Source organism: Mustela putorius, unplaced genomic scaffold (genome assembly GCF_011764305.1).
Source record: "Mustela putorius furo isolate JIRA1106 unplaced genomic scaffold, ASM1176430v1.1 tig00003983_pilon_pilon_pilon, whole genome shotgun sequence".
In the NCBI taxonomy this organism is placed as follows: domain Eukaryota; kingdom Metazoa; phylum Chordata; class Mammalia; order Carnivora; family Mustelidae; genus Mustela; species Mustela putorius.
In genome coordinates, this window is record NW_025422123.1 from 21,400,163 (window position 1) to 21,414,735 (window position 14,573).

General features: G+C 36.9%; 1 protein-coding gene across 3 annotated transcripts in view; it reads right to left on the bottom strand.

The window, feature by feature from the left end:
• The window catches only part of HMGCLL1 (3-hydroxymethyl-3-methylglutaryl-CoA lyase like 1), a 211,970-nt gene that overhangs the window by 112,959 nt on the left and 84,438 nt on the right, over positions 1–14,573 (bottom strand). For all 3 annotated transcript variants that reach the window (XM_004772407.3, XM_013045883.2, XM_045071033.1), the window contains exons 4-5: positions 12,987–13,082; positions 7,934–8,082 (exon numbers count right to left, since the gene is read on the bottom strand). In XM_004772407.3, the coding sequence (XP_004772464.1) occupies positions 7,934–8,082; positions 12,987–13,082 (245 nt within the window). The remainder of the gene's footprint in view (positions 1–7,933; positions 8,083–12,986; positions 13,083–14,573) is intronic.

Genomic DNA, 14,573 nt, shown 5'->3' on the forward strand with positions numbered 1-14,573 from the left:
AAGATGGTGCCACATCTTCAAGTGAATTCCATTAGGGCAGATCATCCAATGGAAAGTATCTGCTATATCAGTCATGACAAATGCTGTCAGTCACTGTGTGTTTAAAAAATTGAGACTTAAATAAGTCACTGTCATGCTCAATAATATTGCTAGTACCTTCATGCTCAGGATAGAGATCGGTAATGACATGTCGTATCAGAGAGAGGAGGAGTGAGAAATATAATATGGGCAAAAAGACCTAAATGGTTTGGCTAACAAACAAGCAGTCTGCAAATTCTTGAATATGGGTGTTATAAATTATCTCTCAAAAGGAAAACCAGGGAAAACTGACCACCTTCAGGGGTAGGGCTATGCCCTTACTTCATGACAGAAAGATTGCCATTCTAAGGGTTAGAAATTATACAGAGCTAGACAATGAGTCAAAAAACAATTAAGTACAAGAATTGTCTAATATCATTGGTGTTTCATCAAAAAAACTGGTCACTGATATACGTAATACAATCTTACTCAGAAGTTTTAAGCCAGATTTGATTTTTATTGGTCCTGGCTGAGGAGAACGTAAGTGGTGAGGGTGACAGTAGATCAAAGATGCAAAAATTATGCTCTCTAGGAAAACAAAAGCAAAAAGATATATATATTCAGACTATAAAAAGCCTTTGCATAGTGAAGAAGACCATCAACAAAATGAAAAGGCAACCTACCAAATGGGGAAGAATATCTGCAAATGATATAACCAATAAGGAGCTCATATCTAAAATATATAAAGAACTTATGCAAATCAATATCAAAAAACTATAATCCAATTAAAAAGTGGGCAAAGAACCTTAATAGATTTTTTCCAAAGAAGACATACAGATGGCCAAGGGACACATGGAAAGATTCTCAACATTATCAATCATCAGGGAAATGTAAATCATACCACAAGATATCACCTCACACCTTTCAAAATAGCTAGTTATCAAAAAGATTTAAAAAAATTAGCAAGTGTTAGCACTGAGGTGGAAAGATTGGAATACTTGTGCATTGCTGGTGGGAATATAAACTGGCAGGCACTGTGGAAAACAAAGTGGAGATTCCTCAAAAAATTAAAAATAGTAATTCCATACCATCCAGTCATTCTGCTAATGGCTATTTACCCAAAGAAAACAAAAACACTAATTTAAAAAGTAAAACACTAATCATATCCTAAAACTGCTTTTTGTTTTTCTGTATCTAAAAGTTATGTGTAGTTATCTATATTAGCTTAATGACTAATTCATCTTTTACTCCTTATTCTCATTGTTTTGTACCTTTTTTCTACAGAATTAGGAATTTCAGGACTTATAATTCAGTTAAATATTTTTTGCATTGTAAACCTACACCAAAGAAATACAAACAATTATAAGAACATATTATGAGCAACTATATGCCAGCAATTAGACACTATCTGGAAAAAATAGATACATTCTTAGAGATGTGTAAACTACCAAAACTGAACCAGGAAGAAAGAGAAAACCTGAATAGACCCATAACAAATAAGGAAATTGAAGCAGTAATCTAAAATCTCCTAAAAAACAAAAACCCAGGGCCAGATGGCTTCCCAGGTAAATTCTATCAAACTTTTAAAGAATTAATACCTATTCTCCTGAAATGGTTCCAAAAAATTGAAATGGAAGGAAAACTTCCAAACTCATTTTATGAAGTCAGCATTACTTTGATTCCAAAACCAGACAAAGACCCCATCAAAAAGGAGAATTATAGACCAGTATCTCAAATGTACATGGATGAAAAAATTTTCACCAAAATACTAGCCAACAGGATCCAAAAGTACATTAAAACGATTATTCACCACAACAAAGTAGGATTTATTCCAGGGCTGCAAGGTTGGTTCACATCTGCTAATCAATCAATGTGATATAATACATTAATAAAAGAAAGAACAAGAACCATATGATACTCTCAATAGATGCAGAAAAAGCATTTGACAAAGTACAGCATTCTTTCTTGATCAAAACTCTTCACAGTGTAGGATAGAGGGTACATACCTCAATATCATCAAAGCCATCTATGGAAAAACCTACAGCAACTATCATTATCAATGGAGAAAAACTGAGAGCTTTTCCCCTAAGGTCAGGAACACCACAGGGCTGTCCACTATCACCACTGCTATTCAACAAGTACTAGAAGTCCTAGCCTCAGCAATCAGACAACAGCAACAACAACAAATAAATAAAAGGCATCCAAATCAGCAAAGAAGAAGTCAAACCCTCACTCTTTGCAGATAATATGATACTTTATGTAGAAAACCCAAAAGACTCCACTCCAAAACTACTAGAACTCATACAGGAATTCAGTACATGTCAGGATATAAAATCAATGCACAGAAATCTGTTGTATTTCTATACACCGACAAGACAGAAGAGAAATTAAGGAGTTGATTCCATTTACAATTGCACCCCAAACCAGAAGATACCTAGGAATAAATCTGACCAAGGAGGCAAAGAACCTATACTCAGAAAATTATATAATATTCATGAAAGAAATTGAGGAAGACACAAAGAAATGGAAACAATGTCCCATGCTCATGAATTGGAAGACTATTGTAAAAATGTCTATGCTACCTAAAGAAATCTACACATTTAATGCCATCCCTATCAAAATACCACCAACTTTTTTCAAAGAAATGGAACAAATAATCCTAAAATTTATATGGAAACAGAAAAGACCCCAAATAGCCAGAGGAATGTTGGAAAAGAAAACCAAAGCTGGTGGCATCACAATTCCAGTCTTCAAGCTCTATTACAAAGTTGTCATCATCAGGATGGTATGGTACTGGAACAAAAACAGATAACTGGAACAGAATAGAGAGCCCAGAAATGGACTCTCAACTCCATGGTCAACTAATCTTCAACAAAGCAAGGAAAAAATGCCCAATGGAAAAAATACAGTCTCTTCAACATGTGGCATTGGGAAAATTGGACAGCCAAATGAAGAAGAATAAATCTTGACCATTTCCTTATTCCACCCACAAAAATAGGCTCAAAATGAATGAAAGACCTCAACGTGAGACAGGAGTCCATCAAAATCCTTGAGAAAACAGACATCAACCTCTTTGACCTCAGCTACAGCAACTTCTTCCTAGAAATATCACTAAAAGCAAGGGAAACAAGGGCAAAAATAACTACTGGGACTTCATCAAGATGAAGAGGGTTTGCACAGCAAAGGAAATAGTCAACAAAACCAAAAGACAACTGACAGAATGGGAGAGGATATTTGCAAATGACATATCAGATAAAGGGCTAGTATCCAAAATCTATAAAGAACTTAACAAACTCAACACCCAAAGAACAAATAATCCAATCGAGAAATGGGCAGAGGGGCGCCTGGGTGGCTCAGTGGGTTAAGCCGCTGCCTTCGGCTCAGGTCATGATCTCAGGGACCTGGGATCGAGTCCCGCATTGGGCTCTCTGTGCAGCAGGGAGCCTGTTTCCTCCTCTCTCTCTCTCTCTGCTTGCCTCATTGCCTACTTGTGATCTCTGTCAAATAAATAAATAAAATCTTAAAAAAAAAAAAAAGAAATGGGCAGAAGACATGAACAGACATTTCTGCAAGAAGACATCCAAATGGTCAACGGACACATGAAGAACTGCTCAACATCACTCAGCATCAGGGAAATACAAATCAAAATGTCAATGAGATACCACCTCACACCAGTCAGAACGGCTGAAATCAACAAGTCAGGAAACAACAGGTATTGGCGAAGATGTGGAAAAAGGGGTACCCTCCTATACTGTTGGTGGGAATGCAAACTGGTGCAGTCCCTCTGGAAAACAGAATGGAGGTTCCTCAAAAAGTTGAAAAAAGAGCTACCCTACATCTCAGCAATTGCACTACTGTGTATTCACCCTAAAGATAACAAATGTAATCCGAAGGGGCATGTACACCCCAATGTTTATAGCAGCAATGTGCACAATAGCCAAACTACAGAAAGAACCTAGATGTCCATCAACAGATGACTGAATAAAGAAGATATGGTGTATTTATATAATGGAATATTATCCAGCCATCAAAAAAAAAAAAACACAAAATTTTGCCATTTGCAATGACATGGATGGAAGTAGAGGTTTTTATGCTAAGTGAAGTAAGTCAACTAGAGAAAGATTATATGATCTCACTAATATGAAATTTGAGAAACAAGACAGAGGATCATAGGGGAAGGGAGGGAAAAGTGAAGCAAGACGAAACCAGAGAGGGAGACAAACAATAAGAGACTCAATCTCAGGAAATAAACTGAAGGTTGCTGGAGTGGAGCTGGATGGAAGGGATGGGGAGTCTGGGTGATGGATACTGGGGAGGGTATGTGCTATGGTGAGTTCAGGGAATTGTGTAAGACTGATGAATCACAGACCCATACCCCTGAAACAAATAATACATTATATGTTAATTAAAAAAATGTTTTTTGCATTTTGCAGTGTTTTTTTTTAAACAATGGATGGATAATTTTGTTTGACTTCTAGGAAATTGTTACAAATATACTTCTTTCAACTTTCAGTAGGTTCAGGCTTTGAGTAATCCTGAGTCAACTCATTTTAAATGATTTTAAAGGAGTGGCTTAAAATGTTATGTAAAAAGCTTTTCTTTGTTGTGTACTACTGCTGACCTTGTGAATTTATAATTTCTAAGCATTTTAATAGTAAAATTAATAATGGCTCCTTAGTGATAGTTTCCTTTTTTAAATTAATATTCTCAGAGAGAGAGAGAGCATGTGATTCTAATGACTTCATTTAAGGTTAAGTTGATACTCAGACAAAAAGGAATAAAACTAAATGTCTGATATATTAGAATACTACCTTCATATCTTGATGCATTTCAATTTTGAAAGGATCTTGACAAACCAAGAGATAATTATTTCAACAAATGCACTGATAAAAATAGAGAAAATGATTACATTTCTCATAGATTTCTATTTTTCCTTGCCTTTTTTACTTTTTAAAAATTTAGATAATAGAAAAATAACCTACATATTTTAAATATATGTCATATGAATTACACAGCAAAAATTGAAGTCTAAAATGTAGATATTTCATTGTCCATTCATATATAATGTATATTCAGCGGCAGTTAGCTGACTTTGCTTTTTATGTCAATGATTTGGCATGGTATGTTTTCCCAATGTATCCCAGATGTTATGTGAAGTCCTAAGCGTATATAAAATATGTGTACACAAGCATGTGTATATGTGTGTGTTGGGGGGGGGGACATGGGGAATCCAACAAAACCCCCATAACTTTAATAAAAGCTGCTATTTAGACCATATGAAAGTTAACTATTTTCATAAAAATTTAAATGGTTTTACTGAGCATTTATAAAATGTGTGCTGCCTTATGGCCTTTAAATCTGACAGCTGATGGCATGAATTTTCTGGATGGTGATCAAGTACATGTTGATGCAGCTGTTGCCATGTTGCCATAGAAGACATGCTGAAGCGTCTACTTCAGTTTCAACTGGTTGAGCATGACTCTTTCTTAAATGATTACTAATGACCTATGACTCTTCATAATGAGTATCTAGAATCTCGATTGCCAGTAAAAATAAAATCTAATTTAAACTCTATAAAAGTTTTGGGGAGGAGGAAGATAATTCTCAACTGAGCAAAGAGCAAACTCATGTACTGAAAGGTGTCTTTCTGAAAATGAACAGTGTTTCAGAAAGTCTACGAGTTGTGCTTCCACGGAACAAAATCTGCATTGACAAACATACACCGGTCTATTGTGTAGCTCTCCAGCCCGTCTCCAATGTACTCTGCGAACTGCATTGGACCATGGGTCATTTTGTATCTATCTTGCACTCTGTGCTCCTCTTATCAAAGCCTGGCGAGGTTTTTAAGCTGTAGCATGGTTAGGACTCTCTTTGCTGATGGGACACTATTATTAATTGCTCAACAATCAGTATTCGAGAGAATTTAGGGTTTCTATTAGCTTTAATACATTACCTATTCTACCTCAAAAGAGAAAAACTAAGATAATAAAATATAATATACAATTGATTTTTTTTTAAGATTTCATTTATTTATTTGACAGTCAGATTACAAGTAGGCTGAGAGGCAGGCAGAGAGAGAGAAGGAGGAAGCAGGCTCCCTGCTGAGCAGAGAGCCCGATGCGGGGCTCGATCCCAGGACCCTGGGATCATGACCTGAGCTGAAGGCAGAGGCTTTAACCCACTGAGCCACCCATGCGCCCCTATACAATTGATGTTTACATCCATCTTTTAACATTAAAAAAAACCTTGCCATTTTAAAGTAGCAAACTTCCTGCTTGAAGTGCTGCACACAGTTTACTTTTATGATTATGCATTGTTTTCAACTTTCCAATAAGGAAGACTTCACTGTAAAACATACACTCCACATTGAATCACATTAAAATAGAATGGTGTCTTCTTTTTCCCTTTCTTTCAAAGGAAAGAGACAAACAACTTCTGTATGTTTGAATTTAGAAAATGACAGTACATTTCTTCTTTTTGATTGTGGTTATTCACTTTTGCTTTAAAATCACACATCCTTTATTTTCTGTCTATGGAAACACATTTTTTAAATGTGTTTTAAATGTTTTTAAATTTTTCTTGTATATGCATGATATGTATATATTTCAATAACAGAAACAATTTTAGGGGCACCTGGGTGGCTCAGTGGGCTAAAGCCTCTGTCTTCAGCTCGGGTCGTAATCCCAGGACCCTGGGATCAAGTCCCGAGTCGGGCTCTCTGCTCAGCGGGGAGCCTGCTTCCTCCTCTCTCTGCCTGCCTCTCTGCCTACTTGTGGTCTCTGTCAAATAAATAAATAAACTCTTAGAAAAAAAATCCACATCTTTGAAAACTCATGCTGGAAACTATTACTATGGAGAGAAGAAAAAGAAAGTAACAAAAGTAAGCCAACCAACAAGACCGTTCCCTGTGATGTATTCTAACTCTATTTGCTTGCCAAATGACTTTGAGTGACTTCTAACCCTCTTCTGGTACCGCCACTCAAAATTAGGTCCGCTTGCCTTTTCATTAACCACTGAACCTTCCCTTGCCACTCTGAATTTTGCTCACTTCAACCAGAGGAGGTAAACCTGCATCTAAATCCAATAACAGCCCCTCAGGCTTCTTTTACAAGTGCTCTGCATTTTAATTTGTTAATATCATGATTATCATACCTCAATACTCATAAAAACCAGGAGAAAATTAGCTAATGTCTTAGAAACAAATGCTTCCCTAAGTAACCAGTAATTTATTATACACTCCACAGAGCATAGGCTTGGGGGTTGAGCTTCTTTGCAGTCTATGCTGCAACTGCTGGTTCTGGAAAAAGGCAAGAACCAAAACAGGTCTCTCTCTCCTTCTTCCCCATTTGCCTTTGCTTTCGGGTCACAGAGAGACAACAGGGAAGTCGGCTGTTAAGGGGGGGGTTGAGTGGGGAAAGGACAGGCTGAATTTCTCAGGGCAGCTCAAAGGCTCAATTTCATGTTTTACATACTCTATTGAAGCTCTGCATAAAGTAATATTTGAAGAAAATCATGGTTCCTTAAAAAAATGTTAAAGCTGTGGAAACCACATTAGGTAATTCCTTCCCAAATGCTACTATGAGTTTACACAAATTTATCAACCCACGGTAGGCTGAGATGAAGAGAGGGGTGCATTTGGGTATTAATAAAATGAGTAACAACGTCAGGTTTGCAGGCAATGTCAGCTTTGCAATAAGAAGTGTGCCTCTGATCTTAGCTGCATTATACACTTCAAAGCTGGACACTAATAATTAAGTGACATGCACAAGACGTATCACTACACAGTGATGGCCCCAATCATACAAGGCACAAAAGATACCCTGCATATATTATGTACAATGAGGTCTTCATGGCTCATAAATGAGCTTACATGATAGATATTAACTAAATAGCATTTGTGGAATTTCATAAATACCCTCGCACTGGAATATTCATGTGCCTTGCAGACTTAACAACCTCCTCAAACTTCTGCATACTTTCTTCAATAGAACAGTTGATATTCTTCTTGCTAAAGGATTCAGATGCAGCACCAAAAACTGATATCTCAGTGGCTCCAGCAGCAACCTGAAAAAGAATTTAAAGGCAAAAGCTAGTAATTTCAGAAATGTAAATGATAAGCAGTAGAAGAAATATTATCTACTCAGTAAAGGCATACTTGTGTTCTTTAACATTTGCCTTGGAATTTAAAATTAGAGTCTGCTCATCCTGCCACATACGCTCTTTCCAAATTTAAAAATATTTGATGATAACACAAGAACTCTCTGAACCGTAACATAAATCTGAGGCACAAAAAACACAGTGATGAAGTTCCAATTTTACCTTTCCTAAATTATGTGTAGGCTTCAGAAATATCTTAACTGTAATTATGGAAAAATACTAGCACCCCAATAAAACATTTTCATATCTATGGGAAACATTCTTTTTAGACCAATTATTAAACTAGGGAATAGTAAATGCTTTCTGTTCTTATCTTCCGATAACCAAAGGGAAAAATGTTCTTCCAATTCATCATTTAGACTTTGCCCGAAATTTTCTTCCTGTCTCTTAACCTAGCTTCTGTTGTTTCATACCTTGACTGCCACAACCATACTCTTGTGTGTTTAATGTCTTAATCCTCTTGCCAGTCTCAGGAACACGGCAGGGATGTCCATTATCACCACTGCTATTCAACATAGTACTAGAGGTCCTAGCCTCAGCAATCAGACAACAAAAGGAAATTAAAGGCATCCAAATCGGCAAAGAAGAAGTCAAATTATCACTCTTCGCAGATGATATGATACTATATGTGGAAAACCCAAAAGACTCCACTCCAAAACTGCTAGAACTTATACAGGAATTCAGTAAAGTGTCAGGATATAAAATCAATGCACAGAAATCAGTTGCATTTCTCTACACCAACAGCAAGACAGAAGAAAGAGAAATTAAGGAGTCAATCCCATTTACAATTGCATCCAAAACCATAAGATACCTAGGAATAAACCTAACCAAAGAGACACAGAATCTATACTCAGATAACTATAAAGTACTCGTGAAAGAAATTGAGGAAGACACAAAGAAATGGAAAATGTTCCATGCTCCTGGATTGGAAGAATAAATATTGTGAAAATGTCTATGCTACCTAAAGCAATCTACACATTTAATGCAATTCCTATCAAAGTACCATCCATCTTTTTCAAAGAAATGGAACAAATATTCTAAAATTTATATGGAACCAGAAAAGACCTCGAAAAGCTAAAGGGATATTGAAAAAGAAAGCCAACGTTGGTGGCATCACAATCCCGGACTTCAAGCTCTATTACAAAGCTCTCATCATCAAGACAGCATGGTACTGGCACAAAAACAGACACATAGATCAATGGAACAGAATAGAGAGCCCAGAAATAGACTCTCAACTCTATGATCAACTAATCTTCGACAAAGCAGCAAAGAATGTCCAATGGAAAAAAGACAGCCTCTTCAATAAATGGTGCTGGGAAAATTGGACAGCCACATGCAGAAAAATGAAATTGGACCATTTCCTTACACCACACACGAAAATAGACTCAAAATGGATGAAGGACCTCAATGTGCAAAAGGAATCCATCAAAATCCTTGAGAACACAGGCAACAACCTCTTCGACCTCAGCCACAGCAACATCTTCCTAGGAACAATGCCAAAGGCAAGGGAAGCAAGGGCAAAAATGAACTATTGGGATATCATCAAGATCAAAAGCTTTTGCACAGCAAAGGAAACAGTTAACAAAATCAAAAGACAACTGACAGAATGGGAGAAGATATTTGCAAACGACATATCAGATAAAGGACTAGTGTCCAGAATCTATAAAGAACTTAGCAAACTCAACACCCAAAGATCAAAGAATCCAATCAAGAAATGGGCAGAGGACATGAACAGACATTTCTGCAAAGAAGACATCCAGATGGCCAACAGACACATGAAAAAGTGCTCCATATCACTCGGCATCAGGGAAATACAAATCAAAACCACAATGCGATATCACCTCACACCAGTCAGAATGGCTAAAATCAACAAGTCAGGAAATGACAGATGCTGCCGAGGATGCGGAGAAAGGGGAACCCTCCTCCACTGTTGGTGGGAATGCAAGCTGGTGCAGCCACTCTGGAAAACAGCATGGAGGTTCCTCAAAATGTTGAAAATAGAACTGCCCTATGACCCAGCAATTGCACTATTGCGTATTTACCCTAAAGATACAAATGTAGTGATCCAAAGGGGCACGTGTACTCGAATGTTTATAGCAGCAATGTCCACAATAGCCAAACTATGGAAAGAACCTAGATGTCCATCCACAGATGAATGGATCCAGAAGATGTGGTATATATACACAATGGAATACTATGCAGCCATCAAAAGAAATGAAATCTTGCCATTTGCGACAACATGGATGGAACTAGAGCGTATCATGCTTAGCGAAATAAGTCAGGCGGAGAAAGACAACTATCATATGATCTCCCTGATATGAGGAAGTGGTGTTGCAACATGGGGGCTTAAGTGGGTAGGAGAAGAATAAATGAAAGAAGATGGGATTGGGAGGGAGACAAACCATAAGACTCTTAATCTCACAAAACAAACTGAGGGTTGCTGGGGGGAGGGGGCATGGGAGAAGGGGGTGGTATTATGGACATTGGGGAGGGTATGTGCTTTGGTGAGTGCTGTGAAGTGTGTAAACCTGGTGATTCACAGACCTGTACCCCTGGGGATAAAAATATATGTTTATAAAAAATAAAAAATTATATCAAAATTAAAAAAAAATGGGAAGAAGATATGAACAGGCACTTCTCCAATCAAGACATACAAATGGCTATCAGACACATGAAAAAATGTTCATCATCACTAGCCATCAGGGAGATTCAAATTAAAAACACATTGAGATATCACCTTACACCAGTTAGAATGCCAAAATTAACAAAACAGGAAACAACATGTGTTGGAGAGGATGTGGAGAAAGGGGAACTCTCTTACACTGTTAGTGGGAATGCAAGTTGGTGCAGCCTCTTTGGAGAACAGTGTGGAGATTCCTCAAGAAATTAAAAATAGAACTTCCCTATGACCCTGCAATTGCACTCCTGGGTATTTACCCCAAAGATACAGATGTCATGAAAATAAGGGCCATCTGTACCCCAAAGTTTATAGCATCAATGGCCACGGTCGCCAAACTATGGAAAGAACCAAGATGCCCTTCAACGGATGAATGGATAAGGAAGATGTGGTCCATATACACTATGGAGTATTATGCCTCCATCAGAAAGGATGAATACCCAACTTTTGTAGCAACATGGACGGGACTGGAAGAGATTATGCTGAGTGAAATAAGTCAAGCAGAGAGAGTCAATTATCATATGGTTTCACTTATTTGTGGAGCATAACAAATATCATGGAGGACAAGGGGTGTTAGAGAGGAGAAGGGAGTTGGGATAAATTGGAAGGGGAGGTGAATCATGAGAGACTATGGACTCTGAAAAACAATCTGAGGGGTTTGAAGTGGTGGGGGGTTTTGAGATTGGGGTATCAGGTGGTGGGTATTATAGAGGGCACGGATTGCATGGAGCACTGGGTGTGGTGAAAAAATAATGAATACTGTTTTTCTGAAAATAAATAAATTTAATAAAAAAAAATATATTATCCTCCATGTTTTTCCTCTTTGCCATCTTTTATTCTTGTCCCAGGCTTCTCCAGTGACTTATTTTCAAATACCAAGTTTCCTCATTTCCCAGCTGGATTTTTAAAGACTTTTTATTAATGTATCTCTGGCATTGTACAAGATCTTCTCTCTTTCTCATGCTCTATTAATATATTAAGAAAGAAAATGGGTCATTTTTTCTCCATTAAAAAAAAAAATACTGGCTTCTAGTCCTCTACCTGAGATAAATTTTTAAGTTCTAAAATTAAAATTCTATTTATTTGAACACTTACTATGTACCAGTACTGGTGTGTACTTTGTGCGTCCTCTAACACATAATCTTATAAACGAAGTATCATTTTGCCCATTTTACAGAGGACAAAACTGTGGCCCACAGAGGCTACTAAAAGTTCTGAAGTCCTGCTTTGAGCAGAGGTGTGCCTGACTCCCAAGCCAATGGTTTCACTCCATTACCTTAAATGCCCCTCCAAATTATGAGAGGGTGTGTGTACTCGGTATCTTTCTCAAGGTGGAGACATGCCTTACTCTGTTAAGACCTGTGACAGCAATTTTTGCAATTTCTTAAAATGCCCCTTGCTTTCTTTACAATGGTTTAAAAAAATTATATGAAAATAAACAACAACAACAAAAAGAGTGGTTTTAATAAGTTACACGAGTGACATATCAACTAAGAGCCACAGCCTCAAATTTATGTAACACAGTCCCAAAGACAAAAGTGAAAAACATTAACACCAGAAATAGCTGCTGCCAAACTTTTAGAGTAAAACCTAAGAGTGTAACACTTCAAGCCTTTACTTAAAATTGCCCTGATTCTTCTTGTGTTTTTTGCATATAAATTCGCAATTCACGTAGGACTGAAGAAACCAACCAGAAGAGGAACAGGGAAGGTTGTTAGAGGCAGCTGCAAATTAGCTTCACCTCGAGGGAGGGAAAAACCCGCCTCGGAAAGCTGATCCAAAAAAGTTGCCAAAAATGATCTACTATAATAATATTAATAATTATTATGTTGAGAAATGCTTAAGTTAAATTCTATATTATTTAAGGGGGAAGCACAAAATATACTTTCAAGAGAATGTTATCAAAGTGGATTACTGTATTTTTGTGTTTTGATTCCTGAATGGTTAAAGTGGAAGGGCCATTCATGTGGAACAATATCCTGAGGTTAGAGATTGCAGTGTATTCATGTGCCTACATCAGAATAGCATTTATACATGGTAACAAGGAAGCTACATAGGATACCATTTTAACTATGTAAAGACCTTAAAACAGTAAGAAACATATCGATTTAAAAATAATTAGTAGCACACTTACAGCACGGTGAAAACCCTGAAGATTAGGAGTAAGGACAGGATAGCGAACTCCTGGGTATTGATGAATACCTTTCATGACTTCAGAGTGATCAGCCATCTGAAATGCAAAGTAGTTACATATATTCAGCATTATATATTTTATCAAGCATGTGCTTAGTTTCATAGGAAGGTTATAACTACACATGCATTTATACTCTATAAATTAATGTTGGAAATAATAACCTATGCCAACATAGCTAAAGATGAGTATAGTTCCTAAAGTCATAAGTACATCAAAACTAGATCTGAATTTAACTTATTCACATCACAGGACCTGGCTAAACGACTGATTACAAATAATTCTGAATTACAAAGAATTCAGCTGAATTCTGAAGTGACCGAATTCTGACTGAATACAAAGAATTCAGCAATTCTTAACTATCCTACTTTCATTTGACGGTTTTTTTAGTCACTTCCTTTCATTTCACAGTCCAACTCACAAATAAAATATCCTTGAGATTAGGGAGAGGGTATTTTGGTTTTGTTTTTAAGATTTTATTTATTTATGAGGAGGAGGAGGAGAGAGAAAGCACCCACAAGAGCAGGGGGAGGGATGCGGGGAGAGGGAGAGAGTGTCTCAGAAAGACTTACCTTCCCACTGAGCATGGAGCCCAACAGGTAGCTCTATCCCATGACCCTGAGATCATGACCTGGGTGGAAACCAACGGCCCAATGTTTAACTGACTGAGCCACCCAGGCACCCTTCCATTGGGGATAGTTTTAAAGGAAATATGCCATGCATTTGCCTTCCATATGAAAATTTTATGTCTAAATAACTTTCGATTTATGATATTTAACATTATTTACCAAAAAATTACACATTTGTCTGAATAATTTAACAAAGCTCAGATATAAATATATTGTTTGGCTAGCATAAATATTTTAGTAATAGTCATTGTGTTCTATGCATTATTATCATCGAATCACTATTTGTTCTCACAATGCAAACACATGCAAACAAATACATAGTAAGAAAATCTAATGCATTCTTCCAAGACTTTATTTTTGTATATTTTCTATGAGTCTTTAAAAATCAACTTTAGGGGCACCTGGGTGGCTCAGTGGGTTAAGCCTCTACCTTCAGCTCAGGTCATGATCTCAGAGTCCTGGGATCAAGCCCCATATAGGGCTCTCTGCCCAGCACGGAGCCTGTTTCCCCCTCACTCTCTACCTGCCTCTCTGCCTACTTGTAATCTCTCTCTCTGTCAGATAAATAAATCTTAAAAAAAAAAAAAAAAAAAAAACTTTAAAATTAAAATAACAACTCTACTAGTTTGCCACAAAGTCTTTAATTTAGCCTCTTACAGCAAATAACTGATGATCAAACCTCATAATCATCACATAGACAAATTAACATTGACATAATCATGAACTTTACATATTTGGGAATAATAAATTATGACAGGAACAATAAATAAATGGAATAATATATAAACAATGAAAAGTATACAAAATGAGCAGGGAGAAAGATGTAAAAACATGCACCAAACCAAGTTCTGTATCTTCAATATGGGAATAGATGAAAAAAGACTTGCTTTTTCTCTATACA